The sequence below is a fragment of the Chiloscyllium plagiosum genome, unplaced genomic scaffold, assembly GCF_037043375.1.
Source record: "Chiloscyllium plagiosum isolate Xiang-an unplaced genomic scaffold, Cpla_swu_hap1 HiC_scaffold_39, whole genome shotgun sequence".
Taxonomy (NCBI): domain Eukaryota; kingdom Metazoa; phylum Chordata; class Chondrichthyes; order Orectolobiformes; family Hemiscylliidae; genus Chiloscyllium; species Chiloscyllium plagiosum.
In genome coordinates, this window is record NW_028270177.1 from 16,418,312 (window position 1) to 16,437,694 (window position 19,383).

Below are 19,383 nucleotides of genomic sequence, written 5' to 3' on the forward strand. Positions count from 1 at the left end.
CCATCAGCACAACTGGTAGGTCAAAGTCCAGATTTAACATTAAACATGATTATGTTAAAATGTTCCTATGAACTTATAATACTGGCTCAAAAACGTTGACTCGGACAATCTCGCCTGCCTTATAAAGATTGAATTCATGGAACAAACATTTAAGCTTACATGAGAGAGGACTGATGCTCGAAAAGAGGCCAGACCTCTGAATCTAAGAACAGGTTTGGCTCATCAGTTAAAGACCCTTTAGGGAGGACATGAAGGAACCTCTCTCAAAAATTATTAAAACCAGTGCATTAACATAGTCACCAGCCGAAAAGAGGTAGAGGGATTCAAGTACCATAACAGAAAATAAAGAGACAAAAAGATAATGGCAAAAAAATTTATTCACACAAAATGCTGCTAGCGCAGCCTGCATTGAGTCCAGCGAGGCAGGTAGTACCATGAGCTGCTACACGCTACAGCCCACACAGAGTTCTTCAGTAATGTCAACGAAGCAGCACTACATGCACAGATTCCTACTCCACTGCGTAGACTGTTGATGTAAGAGAATGCTACATTCAGACTAGCAGGTAAGGAGTACCCATGAACTTGTATTGCCCCATAATAATTCAGTAAAAGGGTGAAATCTACACTCACTTCAACCCAAACCTTCCAATTAGTCCAGTGAACTGCTGGGTCCAATGCTGGTCAAACAGAAAACTACCCACTTACCCGGATGCAACTTTCCCCAGCCAAAATTCCAATGCAGGATTCTGAGTGCAGTGCAGAGAATCAGCCCAGAATCAATGCCCTTTTTGATACCACTGCCTGCTGTAATATGGTAAGGGTTTAAAGGTCCCAAAGCTTCTCATATGTTAGTGAATGAGCGTATGCAAATAGTGAGCAAGTGAATCTGTAGGTTTGTAAGGGTGGTCAGTGGGCACGGTAGTAGGTGATTAGAGTGGTCAGGCAGGTCAGGATTCCTGATGAAGGGCTTTTGCCCGAAACATTGACTTTTCTGCTCCTCGGATGCTGCCTGAACTGCTATGCTTTTCCAGCATCACTCTAATCTAGACTTTGAGCTCCAGCATCTGCAGTCCTCACTTTCACCTACTGTAGTAGGTGAGTCAGAGGATAGTTGAGTTGGGTTGTCAGGGCAGGGCAGGGGTTGTCAGGTCAGGGACTAGTCAAATTAGCAAGTCAATGGGTGGAGACTAGTCAGGTTGACTCAGGGATAATTGGATGGTGGGGATAGTTAGATTAGCAAGAACTGGTTGAGTTTGGTCAGGATATCATCACATGGTGAGGGCTAGTTATGGTTGATCAGGAGTTTGGGGCTAATTGAGTCAACTCAGAGGGATAGTTCTGACAAATGGATGGATGACAGGAGGTGGGGTTTCTCTGAGTTGTTACCCAGGTGTTAAAACTAGGATTTTACTCTCTACCACTTTCTGGTTAGCCAGCTGGATAAGTTTAGTGTCAGAGGATTTGCTCGTCACAAATCTCCTGGGCAATTTCAATGGGACTCTGCAGATTGGGACTTCAGTGAATCGCAACTTGGGTCATACATTCATATATCCAACAGTCCCAGATCTGGGCCATAATTCCACAAATTCACTGGCAGTACAAAGTATTGAGAGCAGAGGAACAGACTATTGGATCCAACAGGGTTCTGCCAGAGTTTGTGCCCAATTCAAGCCTTCTCCCATCTGCTTCATGTCCGTGTTCCACTCATGAACATGCAACCTCCCTTCCAGATATCTGCTCCTGTACAATGTTACCACTTCATAGAATACATACAATTCTTTATGGATACTGCATCCGAAAATCTAAACAAATCTGGCATTGCTAAAACCCTTTCAACATGTATCTGAAAGAGAATAAATAATTCATGACCAGATTTTTTTAAGTAATAAAAATGATACTGTTTAAGACATTAATCTAAACATTACTGTTACATAAAGTGCTCAAAAATGTTTCACAATCATTTCCATTTACGCTACAATCCGTGCAAATACAGTAATTACTGTTTTATGGTCATTAAGCAAATTAACAGCAGCACTGGGAGCAGATGCTGTTATAATGAAAAGCAGAACTGAAGATCTGGCCACCAGAAGCAAATGGGCAAGTCTCACTAAATCTGATCAACTCACCGGGAAAGGTTCCAAAAGATGCTGAGTTCTAGTGGTGAATCAAAGAGCAAGCAACACAGAATAGAAGGGAAATTGCTGCATTTTCAATATTTACTGATATACACACATTCATCAGAAGAAATCACCCTAATGCCCGTAACATGCCCTTGGAAAGTAAAGTTTCTGTGATCATGGGTTTTATTTTACAGTCTTGGTACAAACAGCAGAAAGTGATTGTCAGGCACTATTAGTGAGATTATGGGAGGGAGAGGGTGGGAGCTTGCAGGACGCAATTTTGTGCGAGGATTAGGAAGCTGATGTTGAGTATTGCCACTGGAGGATGGTGCTGGGGTAATACAAGCCACACGTTATAGATGTGTTAGTGGTGAGCAATGGAGAGGGGATGCTTATGGATAGGTGGGGTGAGTTCAATTGTTGCTCTTACTGAAATTGAGTGACAGCTGACATCACACAAAAAGATTCAGAGAGGTTATGACTACTTGAAAAAAAAATAACCACAAGTAGCGACGTATGGGGCGGTGGGGGAGAGCAGATCACTATTAATAGGAGCAGTGTCTCTCTTCTGATACCTATTGCATTGAGTTGTTGGCTGAGATGGGAAGTCTCAAAAGTAGCACATCATCTTTTACTTCATTGCTGCAATCTGGGAAGCCAGGTTCTCCTGAAGATAGTACAGCAAATACAGTTCATAATGTTCACCAGACTCTGGAACACGAATACTGTGCCGCTCCTGGGGATACACCTTGAAAGAGTTGCAAAACCTTAATTAAAAAGTATACAGGTTATCCTTCTTTAAAATTGAACAGTCTTCCATTTTAAATATTGGTGTTTGTCTTGATTTCTTCTCAGTTTAAACACTTGGGTTTTCCCCTGTTTGCCTAAATTGGGTTTCTTAACTCAATGCCAGTAAATTTTTAATACCAGTACCATGTAAGCAGCTTGGAACTAATCTATTTACCATAGCGATGGAATCTGTTAGTCTGTAAATGATGGGGATGAGGCCATAATAGGAGCAGAAGATGAACGTGACACCTCAAACTTTTCGACCATTCAATACAATCATAGGTGATCGTCTGCTTTAACACTATTTTCCTGTCCATTCCCTGTATCTCTTTGTTCCCTGAGTGTTAGTATTAAATAAACTCAATGAATGCACATTCACAGCTCCCCGAGATTCAGCATACCAAACATTCACATTTCTCTTCATCTCAATCCTAATGATCGAGCTGTAATCACAAGGGGTTGCTTCTAATTCTAATTCTATCCTATCTCAGATTCTTAAAGCAAAGGAGGATATTGTAACTAATCCGGCAAAAAAAGAATGTCTCTTAGATCAATCCATTCTTCGAAAACGCAAGACCTTATTAACACAGCAATTTATTTACTTGCGGTGTAACTTTACCTGCAAGTCATACGGCCTCCCTGCTCGAACGAGGAAGCTAAGCAGTACTGTAGTATGAGAAAAATGAACATTTTCATCGAGGAACCCATGTAAGAGCAGCAACCGATTGGGGCTACAGGTGGGAAAGAGAGAAGGAAACGTGATCACTGTTCATTTTCTGGAACAGTTTGCTTTAAGCAGTACCTTTAGTGTTGTGTTGTGACAGTCACTGTTGACTAGGGTTCTTGCTGATCTCAAGACTGATTTTCACAGAACAATTTCTATTGCAAAGGCCAGCAATGTTCTTCTCCCTGTTTGTGGTATGAGTGCAACACCGCCAATACTAATCTGCATGTACTTTTTTTCAAACCTAATTACCCAAAACATCAAAGTCAGATAATTGGAACTGAAGCATCGTTCAGGTAAATTTAGATCAGAGATGCATCAGATTCAGCTCAGCAATTCACCACAGTTGTTTGGTTCAATAACTGTACAACACATTAGTCATCTTGTTCAACACATCTTGCTTGAATTAAATATTCTGGTTGATAACTTGAACTTTCATTAGCTTTCTGTGTCTGTCACCCTTAGCAGTCACTGCCAGTGACATTCACAGTTACCAGGCCACACAGCTTTACTTAACTGAAGTTACGAAACTCAATTGAAAACAAATCCTCCAATTAACTCAAGCTAGATATCTAACTTATTTTTCCACAAAATTAAATTTATGTTTGTAATTTAAAGTTTACAATTACCAAAGGATTCTTAACGCTCAGAAATGAAAAGTGTGCACAGATAAGACTCAATTGTCTAACATTTGTGTTAGATAACTAAAGTGAACATGGTTCCAATTTTGAATGTACTTTGGGTTGGAATGTGACACCTGCTCACCACAACAGACATAGCAATGAGGTGGTACTTACTCAAGGGGAAACCGGTCAACTTGCATTGCTGCTGATCCAATATCATAGCCACTCTCATTTTTATCTGGGAAACCCATGTAGCGTTCTGTGTATCCAGTATCATAGAAGATCCACAGTGTCACAGGGGCTCCAGCTATGGCTACCTGCACACAAGGTGACCAATTATAGCATTAGCGTCCACATTCAGCAACAAAGCCACAAAGGCCTGAACCAGGCAACAGGAAAAGGGATCAGAGTGTTTTATCCAATATCCAGCTTTCCTCCAGAAAACATTGGAAAGATCGATGGAATCATCTTTGATCCTCATCACAAACATCATATGCTTGTTACCGATTCCAACCCTATCTCAGGCCAGACCAGATTATTTTTGTAATGTCAACATCCTAGTTGTTCTTGAGTCATGCTTCCAATTCCAGTACAAAGATTTGGCCACTTTTACCAAATAACAATGTCCTCCTCTGTCTTTCTCGTAGCCCATCATTCACTGAAACCTTCACTTCTGTCTATATCACCTCCTGGTTGGACTTTTCTGTTCTGCCTGCCATAAACTCTACATCCTGTATTTAATTCCACACTAAGTCTGACTTGCCCATGTGTTTGCTGACTTATGCTGGCTTCTGATGCCAAAACATCAAAGCTAAAAGTCATGCCCTGAAATTTAACCCCTTCATGACCTCAAACATATCATCTCTATAACCTCCTCAAATTTAGGAGAGGCGATGGTCTAGTGGTAATTTTACTAGACTATAGGTACAGAAAGAAGGAGAAAGTGAGGACTGCAGATGCTGGAGATCAGAGCTGAAAATGTGTTGCTGGAAAAGCGCAGCAGGTCAGATACAGAAACTCAGCTAAGGTTTGGGGGACAGAGTTCAAATCTCATGCAATTTGAATTCAATAAAAAAAATCTGAAATTAAGCTACTGATAGCCATGTGGCTCAAGACGACAGCGCAAGGGCAACGAGAGACAGGCAATAAATGCTGGCCCAGCTGGAATTGCTGGGATCCCATGAATGGATAAAAAGAAATCTTAGGATCTTGAGGTAATCCTTCCTCCATTCAAAGTGCACTGAAGCCTTCAGCTGCCTTGGCTCCTTTGAAACTCTTATATCTGTCTACCTTCATCTCCATCCTTTTTGAAATCCATCTCTTAGAGAAAACATTTGTTTACTTCTTCCTCTGGATCAGTGTTCTGTTCTTTATTATGCCATTGCAAAGTGACTAAGTTGTTTTAATGTTATGAAAGATTGTGATTGAGTGCAGAGGGAAACAGTAATGTTCCTAATGATCAGTTGGAGGTTAGGTTGATAAATTTAACTTGTCATGGGATTGAGGGAAGAGGTTCAGAGAAATGTTTTATCCATTGAATTGTCCAAGCATGGAAACCTTTGCCACAGAAGGTAGTTGAATATGAGATCATCATAATTTTTAAGGGAAGTGTGGATAAATCTTTAAAACTGAGGGCATTTTAGTACTGTAAAAGAGAATGGACAGTAAGCTTCAGTTTGATGGGTTTGGCAAATGGTTGGCACAGACTTAATCAGTTGAAAGGCTTCCTTTTCTGCTGTTAATATCGAGGAATCAGCGGCAAGGTAACAACCAAGAGATAATGAAAGTTGCTTCCAAATGGTCCAAAAAACAACTAAAACAAAAGGTATCCAAAAACAATGAGTTTTAATTTACCAGCTGTAGAAGTATCACACAACAGTGGGTTTAGAGGAAGTGAAAGTGGATTTTATCTGGTACAGTGGTAGTGTCCTACCTCTGAGTCAAGAGACCTGGGTTCAAGTCCCACCTGCTCTAGAGGTGTGTAATAACATTTCTGAACAGATCGATATAGAAAATTTGTAATACACAAAATGAAGATAAGGATGGTCATTTAAAATTTTGTTATTACATTTAAATACAGATGATCCATTCACATACTCCATCCTCAGGTGATCTGTAGGCCTCCTTATCATAAACACACAAGGAGTCACTTTCCTAATTTTCTTAATGAAAGAGCCAAGTGAATGAGAATAGGTTATCATACAAACCTTAAATATTTCTGGTCTCCTCACTAGACCCATAAGCGACAGATAACCTCCATATGACCAGCCATGAATTGCAACACGTTTCATGTCAACAAAGCTATACTTGGCAGCCAAGTACTGTAGCCCTTCCACCTGGTCTTCAATTTCTACTTGACCCTGTTAAGAAATCCACTAATTAGAATGTTAAAAGCATTTGTGAATAGCATTGCATGATTAATATAAATCAACACCAAACGATACTAGGCACATGTACAGTTGGTCAAAATATTTCAGTGTGTAAGCTCCAGGTTTACAAGAGTTCCAATTATAACTTGGAAGCTCACATTTTACTTCAGCTGAAAACCTATATGCATTTGCAGAGAATAACATCTTAGAAGCAGTTGGATCTATGTATAGAGGGGCGTGAGATACTGAGTGAGTGACGGAAGTGCATATGAGAGTGGATATGACACTCAGTGAAAGTGACTAAGTTGTAAGTAGTTTGCTCCTTATTCTGAAACTCTGTATAGAAAGGTGCTCAGTCTGTTCACTCTGAGAGCTGGCTATGAGGGAGCTGGATCAGTGTCAAAGAGTGAAGGACTCTGCTCTTTAAAGAGGAGACTGATTTTGTTTTGTTGGTGTCTTTGCATTAAGGAGGAGTTTATTTTGAAGTTCTTTGGCTTTTCTTTATGTAAACAAAAAAAGGGAAAAAAAAAAGAAAGGTGCTCAGCTTCTCCTCACGGTTCTGTAGCTGAGATCAGCAATTTAGCAAAGAGAGACGACTAGACCCATTTCATAGAAATTCAAAGGTTTTTCCCTATATTATCAAATTATATATTATGCTGTTATCTTCTAGTCTCACAATAAAAGGAACACGAAGTATAAAGCTTTCCACCTACCATCTTGTACTTCAAGGCACCTTCAAATTTAAGGCCTCTGTGACAGGATCCCCTGGAATCGATGACGACTACAACATAACCAAGCTCTGCCAGAGTGTTCAGGCGCAGATATTTAACTCCCTTAAAGCGATTGTTTACCAACTGCACCTATGTGATTAAAAAAAAAAGACTTTTGTCTATTGCATCATATTTTTGACAATCTTTTGTCCAAATTACTTTCACTGTGAAGTAAATACTCAGGTGGATCAATGTTATGACATCAGATAGGGCACAGAAAATCATCATCACCAGGGATGAGGAGCTGCAGTTAGGTAGACAGATTGGAGGAACTGGGTAAACACAAAGCACTGTGGCTACTGGAGATCTGAAATAAAAACAGAAAGTGTTGGAGAAATACAACAGGTCTAGCAGTATCTGCAGGGAAAGAAACAAAGTTAATGTTTTAAGACCAATGTGACTCTTCATCCGAATTCAAGTTCCTCAAGTTCTTTTTTTCCTCCCCTCACAGATGCTGCCAGCACTTTCTGTTTTTATTGGAAATGTTGGGACTGTTTTTATTGGTGAAGGCTGCGAGGAGAATCAATAAGAGATATTCAAAACCATGATGGGGACTGGGCAGTGTAGACAGGAATAAAACTATTCTCATTGGTGGAAGGATGGAGAAGACAGTGCAGATGGCATAAGAACCAACTGAAATAGGAGGAAAAGTTTTCCCATATTGTGAGAGATAAGGAACTGCCTCAGAATATGTTCAATCAAGGCCATGCAGGAGGGAATTCGATTATTATCTGAAAAGGAAGAATACATGCAGGATTATAGGGAGAAGGCAGTGAAGTGGCACGAGGTGGAATGCCCTTCAGAGAGCCAGCACAGATACAATGAGCTGAATGGCCTACTGTTGTGTAACTATTCTGTGATTCTGTGGGAGAAACCATATTAAAGGTTATAATTAATTGTCCTTTACAGCTGGTCTTCGATTTCATGCGTTGGTGATCTCCACATCATCATTAATCTGAGCAAGAATCAGCACTTTCCCACAGGGAAGGTCATAGTCTTTTCCAGCTACTCCCGATGCCCCAGCAGACAACTACTCTGCAACTGAGGCCTGGATACAGCATCTCAATCTGTGCATTCCTTTTGGTGTGGAGAATACACGAGGTGGGGGAGCAATCACAAGTCAATAAAGAGAAAACATTCAGAAAAACTTTAAAGAGTGACATTTGGTCTCCAAGAAACATGTATTAGAAATCTTCAAAAGAATTATTTCTCATTCATCTGGAAAAGATTGATTAAAAGAGACTGCAAGTGGCAAAATACACCACAAAAAAGTTAAAGGAATAACACAACTAAATGTTTATAATATCAGAAGAAATAAGAGTGAACAAATAGGAAGGAAGAGGTAGCACACAAGAGAAGGACTATTCTGCTAACCTCAACAGGGATTCGACTAGCTCTTTTGACTCTGCCAGAAACCACAGGCAGGGGCACTAAGTTAACAGACTGTTGAATGAATTTCAGCATGGAGAACCAGAGGTTGAGAGTCAGCTCAGCAGATTCCACTGCTAGTACATGGATCTGATCAGTCCTAAAAGCAGCTCAAGCCCTGTTCTGGAGATTGTCAAAGGGCCCGCCTCCTTGCCCCTAATTATAATTTAAAACGTCATGGCACTTTGCTGTGGTCCAGTGAAAACCCTGCCACCAGATACAGTGAGGTAATATGTTTTGGTAAGAAAATTAAAGAGGTAAAATACTATTGGAAAATAAGAACTGAAATTGTGTAGAGGAGCATAGAGATCTGAGGGCTGAAATGCAAAAATCACTGAAATTGCAAAGTTGGCTAATAAGGCCAAAAAAACCAAAGAAACCAAGCACTAGTGTTTAACAGATAGAACTGAAAAGCAGAGAAGTTATCCTACTTGTACTGACATTTGATTGGACCAAATGGGTTCTACGGTGTAGTGGTCATGTCCTTACCCCTGTGTCCCAGGTTCAAGTACCACCTACTCCATCAGCAAACATCTACAATTATGACGGTCTTGATTATAAGAAGGATTTCGAGGCAATGGAGAAGGTGAATAGAATGACTTACAAGAACATACAGGAAGTACTAGCTTTCTTTACCAGAAGATAAATAGGCCGGTCCCTCTCCTCTCAAAAAGAGAAGGCTGAGGTGTGACGAAACAGGAATCAGTAAAATTATGAAATTTGGTAAGAGCAGACACGCTCAGAAAGTTAGAGGTTTTCAATATAAGGTAGTCACAAATAAATCAAATAGGGATTTGGAAGAAATTGCTTTAGAATTCTAACATAGCCCATTAACTCCATCAGAAAGTGGGAACAGGTGAACAACACCAATTACATCTGCCCCAGTAGAGGCAGAGCAGCAAGCCATCTCTTTGTCAGCCTTTGAGAATGTAGATATGGTACAAGACACACAAAAGGAGTGGAGATAAAGAAATACCGAGTGAAGTGTTCGGGGAATTGGGGGAAATAATCCTACCTGAGGGCCACCATACGTGTAAAGCAGGGTGGGGTATTTTTTTCTGGGTTGTAGATTATGTGGTTTGAACATCATTCCATATAATATATACCCGGACTTGCTGTGAAAACTGAACATCTCTGGAGGAATGTAATCTGGAGGACAACCTGTAATACAACCAGTAGAATTTCAGGAAAAGAAAGCTTGAATCAATTTGTAATGGAGTCCATTTCAATAAACAGGTGGTGGATTACAAATTTTGCATGACCAGAGAACTATCAGCTGAGCAGGATCCAAGTAATAGTGAGACCTGAGTGCATGTCTGTCTATGATAAGACTTTTAGCACACCTCAGAATCTATTGCCATCCCATGTATCTCTATGCCCTCTGCAAGTATCCAGGCATTAATATTTGTAAGATCCCATGGCTCAGAAAGCCTTGAAGGATATTCACAGGAGCATAGGAGGTTGACAGGCGACCTTATGGAAGTTTATAAAATAATGAGGGGTATAGGTGGAGTTAATGGTAGTTGTCTTTTCCCTAGGAGGGGGGATTTCAAGACTAGACAGCATATTTGTAAGGTGAGAGGAGAGAGATTTAGAAAAAACATGAGGGGCAAATGTTTTACACAGAGGGTGGTTCGCATGTGGAATAAACTTCCTCAGGAAGTGGTGGATATGCTTAGAATTCCAACATTTAAAAGACATTAGTATAAGTACATGAAAATGAAGGTTTTGGAGGGATATGGGCCAGGAGCAGGTGGATGGGAGTAGTTTAGTTTGGGATTATGTTCGGCATGGACTGTTTGGACCGAAGTACAGATCGTTCTGCTATAACGCACATTTCATCCACACGAATTGGCTATAACGCGATTGGTGAATTATGGATGATATTTGTACTTTCTACTGAATGAATACAGCGATGTTCTCTGGCGATTTTCTACAGTGTGATTTCCTATAGCATGGGATTGCAGAGGAACGTAACTGTCAGGTTATAGTAGAACGACCTGTACCTGTTTCCATGCTGTATGACTCTGTCAGGCAGCTTTCTGGATGCTATGGCACAAGGGAGGTTTACTCCATGACCACTTAATAAGAAGTGACAATACCTGGAGACTCCAGCATTGTGGCCCAGAACTCTCCCTGTTTGTGAAGAGCGGCTTCTTCTGATCCAGTCAGTCGGAAGACACGTACACAGTGTGGATGGTCCTGGTTGCTGTACTTGCTGACAAACATATCAAAGTTCTACAAGTGAACAGGAGATGTAAATTGTAACTCTTTTGCACTATCAATTAGCATGAGTTGGGCACTAATTAAAATACTCACAGAGCCAGTACAGATATAACAGACCAAATGGCCTCCTTCTGCATTGAAACAAATCTGTTATTCTGTGAGAAACAGGTGTATTGATCTGGCATAGTTGATATTGTTTCCCATAATATCCATCATATCAGCAAACAAGGCTGACATCAGTATGTGTAAAACTCCACATGCTAAAATAATCACTATGTTGTCAAACTTTATTCAACATCTTCCAAATGAAGATCTCACTGAGAAGGGGTATGGAAATAAATTTTCTCCAGCTGGATCTATGGTATTCATTTTGTGAAGTAGATATATGCAGTGAGTGGAAGCCTTACCTGGCTAACAAAACAGTTATGAGAGTAGCCTAACTGTGTCAGTCGTACAATCTCCATGGGACATTCGTAGCTCACTACATAAAGGTGGTGCTCCAAAGGTGTGTCTTTAGTACCTTGAAAATACACCAAGTGGGTAGCTTCATTGACCCATATCTGTCAAAAATGCAAGATTTGAGAAAATATCATTCAGTTTGCATCAACTGTGTTATGCAATTACTAGCACAGTTGCTATGTAAAGCAGAGCCTTTTTGTTACCAGCGCCAACCCAAGGTTAAGATAACAAATGGTGGACAAAAGCATATGATTAGACATCTATTCCCATACAGACCTCGACTCTACAACACATGGTCCTGTTCAGCTCCACTCACCCATTTGCTGTTATTCATTTGCAAGTAAAATGGTTGGTGAGTTGTTCAACTGTGATGGTCATAAGAAGCAGGCTGATCGCCTTCTTATCCACCGTTCACTCACACATTTTTCACTGGCTGACAATCAAAAGCACAACTCCTGAGATTACCCCATCTCTTGACCAAGATATTAATGTCCCAGTTTTATTGCCAACATGCCTGAAATCTAAATGAAGGACAACATTGTTTTGGCGTCAGTGAGTATTTTATACATCCGAGAAACTTTATCAGACAAACTCACGGCATTCAGTAAACAACTGGGAATGAGACTTATGTTTACTTTCCCCAAAAACTTCCCCATGAGTTTCAATCAAATCTTCGAGTACTGTTCTTCAGCCAAAAAGACAAGTAGGGACTATGTCCCAGACTTTTCTCACAGCCACTCTGGGACACAACACCCAATCAGTTTGCAGCCTTTTGTTTCAACTTGTTGTTTAAGAGATTGAGTGCTTGATCATCCTATTCTACTGGCTGTCCACTGCAAAGTTAAAAGTCTACTGCTACCCAATAATAGTTTGAACACAGTTTCAGTGTCATGTTACCACAAAAGCTCAAAATTGCAAAGGTTGGAAGCTCATCCCATGTCTACTGCATGGAAACTGACAACATTTTCTTGAAGCACAAAACGTACGTACCGTAGAGCCATGTCTCCCGAGCACTTCCCAGTCTCCACCCGTCAAAGGTAATTCTTCTTTAATTGGGCATTTAAAATCATCTGTGGAAGATATCACATGGATTAGTAAGAAAGGAAAAAATCTGAAAGAATTGAATTTTAATAATATCCTTCAGGACCACCAAAAATCTCCATGTGCTTACAGACAACGTATAATCATTACAGTATTGTAGAAAATCTTGCATCAAATTTATTCAAATAAGACAAGAAGTCCAAGCTTTTCATTTTTCACTCATGAGGACTTGGATGCAAAAAGCCAAACTTGAAAAAGAAACACCACGTGGGCGGCACGGTGGCACAGTGGTTAGCACTGCTGCCTCACAGCGCCAGAGACCCGGGTTCAATTCCCGACTCAGGCGACTGACTGTGTGGAGTTTGCACATTCTCCCCGTGTCTGCGTGGGTTTCCTCCCACAATCCAAAGATGTGCGGGTCAGGTGAATTGGCCATGCTAAATTGCCCGTAGTGTTAGGTTAAAGGGGTAAATGTAGGGGTATGGGTGGGTTGCGCTTCGGCGGGTCGGTGTGGACTTGTTGGGCCGAAGGGTCTGTTTCCACACTGTAAGTAATCTAATCTAATCTAATCTATACAACATGGGAAGAGGGTGCTGACTGGCTGGAACATGGTTGGCAGGAAGATGCGGCAAAATCTGTTAACTATAATACAGGAATATATAGGACCATTCAAAATAAATCTGACCAATCCCAAAATTTGAAATGTAACATAAATCTCTCTATCTCTCTTATATTTCCATTACTTTCACTGCCAAATATTAAACCAGTTCCCACATGAATCTGAAATATATTTTCTAAATCTCCAATTCTGATTCCTAAACAATAGGAACACTACACATAAAGCTTTTCTTACTTACAATATTCATTGAATAATAGAATATTTTAACTGGTCAGTACTTTATCTTTTGTGAAATTAATAACATGGTTTTCCAACTTCAAGAGAAGTTTTCCTATGTGTTACCTGCAGAAGGGTAGCCTCCACAGGACCGTTTATACTTGCACTCCTCCAAAATGGTTGTAATTTTGTAAAGGTGTCGAAAACCAGTCTTACACTCAGAGGCAAAAATGAACTGAATCTCATTCTCTTTCACCTGAGGAAATATGTGCAGTATGTCGTGCACCTACAAAAAAAGTTACTGTTGTATTAAAGGCAATGGACTTCCACTCAGCAAATTCCAACAAACAGTGAAGTAATAATGATTAGATAATGTGTGTTTTTGTGATGTTGCTTGAGAGGGACACCAGGTAAACTTCCCTGCTCTTCAAGATAATGTCATGGAATCTTCTAGAAGGCAGACAAGGTCTTACATTAACTTCTTATCCAAAAGATGCACCTCTACCTGTGCACAAATTCCTTGGAGTGTCAGCCTTAATTTTTGTGCTAAGAACCTTGGGTGGGATTTGAACCCAGGACCTTGTGACTCAGCTGACACACAGCAAGAATGTGGAAGTTTCATTTTGAACCATTCATCAACTTGTTTTGGATCAGCAACCATGTGTCTACAATGTGAGAAAGTTAACGTTACAATGAATGTTAACGTTACAATCACTCACAACATGAATGAGAATCGCAACTGGTTTATAAATTTAAAGAAGGGAATGTTACATACATTTATCCAAATGTCTGTTGTTTCCTCATAGATAATCAATGGCATTACACTATCAGGCACAGATTCCACAAGTTTCTGCCGTTTCACTGGATCATCCACCACTGGGATAAACAAAGCAGGTGGAATCAGAACAATCTGGAGCCTGGTCTGGGGTCTATCCAACAGGATGGCCCATGCACTACAAGAAAATCAAAATTTAAAAATAAATGTCTCGTACACTTGAATAAAATATTAAACTGAATAGAAGAGACCTCAGGCGAATTATTCAGAACACATCTAATTCTTGTGTAAAAGTTAACATGCTTAAAATTATTGTCAGGGGAAATTTTCAGCCCTAAGGTTTGACTACCTGCACAAATCGTACAGATATAGATTTACCGCCTTAAGATATTCGTCCCAGAGATACCCTCAGAATATAACAATATTTAAAAACATGGCACATTCCTACTGCAGTTAGTGACTATTCAATATTACATGAATAAAGATAGCTGCTGGTATCTGAGTACATGCATTTTACAATCTCTGAACATCAAGTATCTGACGACAGTACAATCTTAAATCTAATTCAGGTTTCTTTGCTTTCTCATTTGTGCTTATAATGACAGATGAAAAACAGACAGATCCTGCCAGGGACTAGTGACATTCGTACTATTTTCCTTCTCGAGTCCATCCAACCCGTGCAATGTACTCCGTTCCAATAAAAAGAACCTCAAATGGTTGGACCAATTCCATGTCGATGACATTCGCAATCTGGAGAAGATAATGGCTATTGTTATTGTCGTTAGTAACTTAGTTTATTTGAAATTTGGTGACTATTATAGGTGCTCACCCTTCCATTAGCATTTATTGTTACTTCGGACACCTTGAAAGTTATTTTTGGATTTAGAGTTCCTGCAATATCAAAAAAAAAGAAATGTCAGCAATTTGCATCAATTCAGAATTCAATAACAGTTAAAGTTCAAAGGTACAACACCTTCACCTTATTTACCAGTACCAAAGGGAGAGAAAATGGTTAACAGAAATAAATTATTACTATTACATTAGATTTGCTTTAATAGAATTTCTCTACTTCAGTCAATTTGAACTGTGAATTTTTATTTTTGGATTGACACCAATATCCCTTGCTCCAAGTCTGACAGTCACAATATTAGCAGTTGCTTAAGTGTTATATTAAAGTGAGGTATATTCACACTATATTAATATTGCCAATAAACAGTCATGGACTCCACATTCACAAAGGTTATTGATTGTATGATGTGACCTGCCTATGAGAAATGTACATTAGGTTAAAGCACAGAGGGAATGGGTACTACATTCCTGCTGTGAAGAGGCATAGTGGGACATGTCATAGAGTGAGAGAGATGTACGGCATGGAAACAGACCCTTCAGTCCAACTCGTCTATGCCGATCAGATATCCCAATCCAATCTAGTCCCACATACCAGCATCCAGCCCATATCCTCCAAATGCTTCCTATTCACATACGCATCCAGATGCCTTTTAAATGTTGTCATTGTACCAGCCTCCACCACTTCCTCTGGAAACTCATTTCATACATGTACTACCCTCTTGCCCCTCTCACACTAAACCTATGCCCTCTAGTTCTGGACTCCCCCACCCCAGGGAAAAGACCTTGCCTATTTATCCTATCCATGCCCCTCATGATTTTATAAACCTCTATAAGGTCACCCCTCAGCCTCTGACGCTCCAAAGAAAACAGCCCCAGCATATTCAACCTCTTCCTCTAGCTCAAATCCTCCAACCCTGGTGACATCCATGTCTGCCAAGTTTTAACAAAGTGAATATGGAATGTCAATGTACTTCATCTGTACAATACACGAGTGACTCACCATGAGAAATATAGGGGGCTGTGTTTTTGGCAGCAGGAACAAGTTATCGTTACAGTGTCTTCACGAATGGGATTCTGGCATGAGGAGCTTTAATTTGCACAAAAACATGAGGTTATAGATAGACTGGGCTGGCAGCAAAGGACCTGCTGATAAGGAGATTAGGACAAATAGTGCAGTTACATTTGCATTCCTCGAGAGGGTAAATTTCACAAATCATTGCTGGGCTGTTTGGGGATGATTAAAAACGGACCTGAAAGCATTATACTGAACTCCTGGGACAGTAACCAAGAAACGCATGAATTGTGCTTGTACAGCTGTTTGAAAGTTAAGCTACTCATTCTTCCATAAAAGGATAACATGGGCATGGCAACTAATCAAGTAAGGAAAGATAACAACAAAAACTTTGAGAGGAAACAGGTCCAAAGCCTACAGTACTTTCAACAGATTAAACCTGACGCTGAAAAGTTTACACTCAAATACAGAGATTAGGAAATGGCGACAGCATTGCTTGTTAACTGACATGATGCATAAGCCCCACTGTTGTCTGGGTATCAAATCAAACTGCTCTGTGTCCCACTGCTGCTGTCCTGGATCTTTCAAGTGGAGAGACATAGCCTTTGTGTCAACCAATATACGTCAGCTGGCAAGGCTGACACTGCAAGAATTATTCACATCTGGTCAGCTACTCTAATTATATTTTCCATATCGACAGGTGAGTCCAACAATTAACCCACATTTGGGAGACTGGTCTCACAGGTCTGTTCCTTACTGTTGAATCTTACAGATCCCAATCTTCATTGTGGGAAGGCTGTTTCACAGATTTCTCCAAGCTCCATAGAATTATTGATTCCTATCACTAGGGCTCACAGTTAGTCTGATTTCTTAAATCATAAGTGAAATTTTAGCTCAGCCAAGACTACCACTTGATACAGTTAAAAGTAGACCCTATGTAACATATATGTGAGCACATTTCTCTATTTTTCTGTGTAATATGAATAATAAGAACTTAAATACAAAGCTATATGTAAGAAAACATACTGGAATTGGTGAAGGATACACCACTCCTATATTGAGCAGTACTGAATGATCCTGTCAATGTATGAATGAATTTATATTGAATTAGAGAGTCCAAAGCGGCCATTCTGGGATTAGTGAAGCAAATTAGATATTATCACTATGCAAAATTCCCAGTAATGCATATACAATACAATTTCATAAATACATCAAAACCACCACAAATCCTTTAAAATGGAGCAGTGGTCAAACCAAAGAGAACTTTTGTGTACAAAAGGAATAGCTGAGGAATTCCACAGTTAATATCACTTTCAACCTGCCACAGACTGCAGAAATGCAAAACAAAGATAACCCCAGTGGCTAAAACAGTATGTGTAGTACCCTGTTCCTTTTCTCATGTTAATGATCACAGCATTTTATGAACTTTCCTGCCCTCTAGTATTGCTTCCCTACATCTCCAACTCATGGTGTTTTCATCTTACTTTTCTTAGAGTTATATAGATGGACAGCATGGAAACAGACCATTCAGTCCAACTCGTCCATGCTGATGTGATACTCTAAACTGATCTAGTCCCATTTGTCAGCGCTTGGAACTCTCCTTAAACCACTGCTTTGACCAAATGTCTAGTCACCATCCCTTATTTGTCTCGGCATTGATTATGCTTATGTGAAATACTCGAGGACATTTTCCTGGTATATAAATATAAGTTGTTGTGCTGGAGAAAATGGTATCAATAATTCTGAACACCATACAGTGCATAGGAGATTTCACACTGTGTAAGACAGGATTTCAGCAAGTTGCAAATTATTTCCCCTAATCTAAATCAATGTTCTACTATCTAAATATAGAAATATAATTCAAAAGATCTAGAGCAAGGAAATCTTTTTATAACTTTTTTGCTCAGCAATTAATTGTGAATTCACTTGAGCCTAAAACTGTACAGCCCAAAATTGTTACCTGAGGACAAATACCAATGTATCCATTGTGCAACTTACATTCAGACACTGATTTATGATTCTCTTCTATTTTTGAAAATCTTTTCCTTGTATGATTTTTCTATGACTTTCTTAAAAGTTGCCTTCTGTTCCTCAGATATTCTTCACTGCCATTTCTCTAAGGGAGTACATTCCTAACCTGGTACAAGTGGTTTTCATTGTCACCTCAAGTGTTTTTGGCCACCAGTCCCAGTCACTTGATGGTTCCTTGTCCTAAATCAATGCATCCATTCCAGAATTGAGAATTTTTTGTTGTACTTTACTTAATATAATTGGACAATTGCAATTGCTACACTGCAGTTCTTATTCTGTATATTAATCCTGGACATCACAGAGATCTCAAAATGCCCAACTGACATGAGGCCGATGTAACAAAATAGAAGGCTTACCCGTTCGTGGATACCTGTATGAATCACACCTTCGTGTTTCAAGCATGGGTGAAGTCACGTGGATAATTTCAACATTTGACTCATCATTTTCTTCATAAAGTATCCTGAAGATCTTTCCCCCATCTGGAGCTGGGAAAGAGTTTCAATTTCAGCTTGAATAAAATCAACATCAGCATTAAAGTGATTAAGTTTGAATTTATACTTCTTTATCTGTTGGAGTGTTAGGAGAAAAACTTAAAACACTGAGCATCCTTGAAATAATTTTCCCGTGGGTAATCACTTCATAAACGAATTAGTAAGTTCTAACAACTCCAGTAGTGATAAATATGAGCAGTCCATTTGAAAAAGATCAGCCTGGATTTTGGCCTTTAGTTTGAAACTACACAAACCTGCCATTCTAAGTCTCACCAGTAAAGGCATAACTAATGCCATATCTTTATTCACACATCCAATTTTCAATCAATTTTTCCCGCAGTCGTGCAAGTAGTTGGGTATCAATGGCTAATTCTAAAACCTCACCATATTGTTACACAAAGAAGCTAGGAAGTTAAATAGTGTCAGTTTAATATCACTGGCCCATTGATATGGTTTGTGTTTGGAAAACATACCATCATTGCTGTGTGACATGTCATCAAACCTGGAGATTGACGTTCTTAAAATAGGCAACTGAAAAATTCTAAAGAATTGCCAACATAAGCTCCAGCTAAGTCACTACCAAGACTTAAATTATCCCTTACTGTTGATAAGGTGTAAATGTGCTGTTTTCAAATCTCTCCATATCTTTATCCCTCCAAATCTCTTTGGCTTCCCCCAATACTATAAACCTTCAGACCTTTACACTCCCTCGATTCTAGCCTCTCTGTATGTCCCCAATTTTAATCAACTCAACATTTGTGGTCATGCTTTCAGCTGACAGGGCCCTAATCTCCACAATACCTCCTCCCAACCCACAGCCTAAATCTCTCCCCTCTTTACT

General features: G+C 39.7%; 1 protein-coding gene across 4 annotated transcripts in view; it reads right to left on the bottom strand.

Moving 5' to 3' along the window:
* Positions 1-359: 359 nt before the first annotated feature.
* LOC122540962 (dipeptidyl peptidase 8-like) overlaps positions 360-19,383 on the bottom strand; it is a 30,026-nt gene continuing 11,002 nt past the window's right edge. For all 4 annotated transcript variants that reach the window (XM_043677325.2, XM_043677326.2, XM_043677329.2 and 1 more), the window contains 14 exons: positions 18,408-18,536; positions 14,989-15,050; positions 14,809-14,909; positions 14,160-14,337; positions 13,511-13,670; positions 12,499-12,578; positions 11,457-11,609; positions 10,926-11,061; positions 9,839-9,984; positions 7,339-7,485; positions 6,464-6,616; positions 4,431-4,573; positions 3,529-3,640; positions 360-2,868 (listed from right to left, as the gene is read on the bottom strand). In XM_043677325.2, the coding sequence (XP_043533260.1) occupies positions 2,752-2,868; positions 3,529-3,640; positions 4,431-4,573; positions 6,464-6,616; positions 7,339-7,485; positions 9,839-9,984; positions 10,926-11,061; positions 11,457-11,609; positions 12,499-12,578; positions 13,511-13,670; positions 14,160-14,337; positions 14,809-14,909; positions 14,989-15,050; positions 18,408-18,536 (1,817 nt within the window). In that variant the 3' untranslated portion in view covers positions 360-2,751. The remainder of the gene's footprint in view (positions 2,869-3,528; positions 3,641-4,430; positions 4,574-6,463; positions 6,617-7,338; positions 7,486-9,838; positions 9,985-10,925; positions 11,062-11,456; positions 11,610-12,498; positions 12,579-13,510; positions 13,671-14,159; positions 14,338-14,808; positions 14,910-14,988; positions 15,051-18,407; positions 18,537-19,383) is intronic.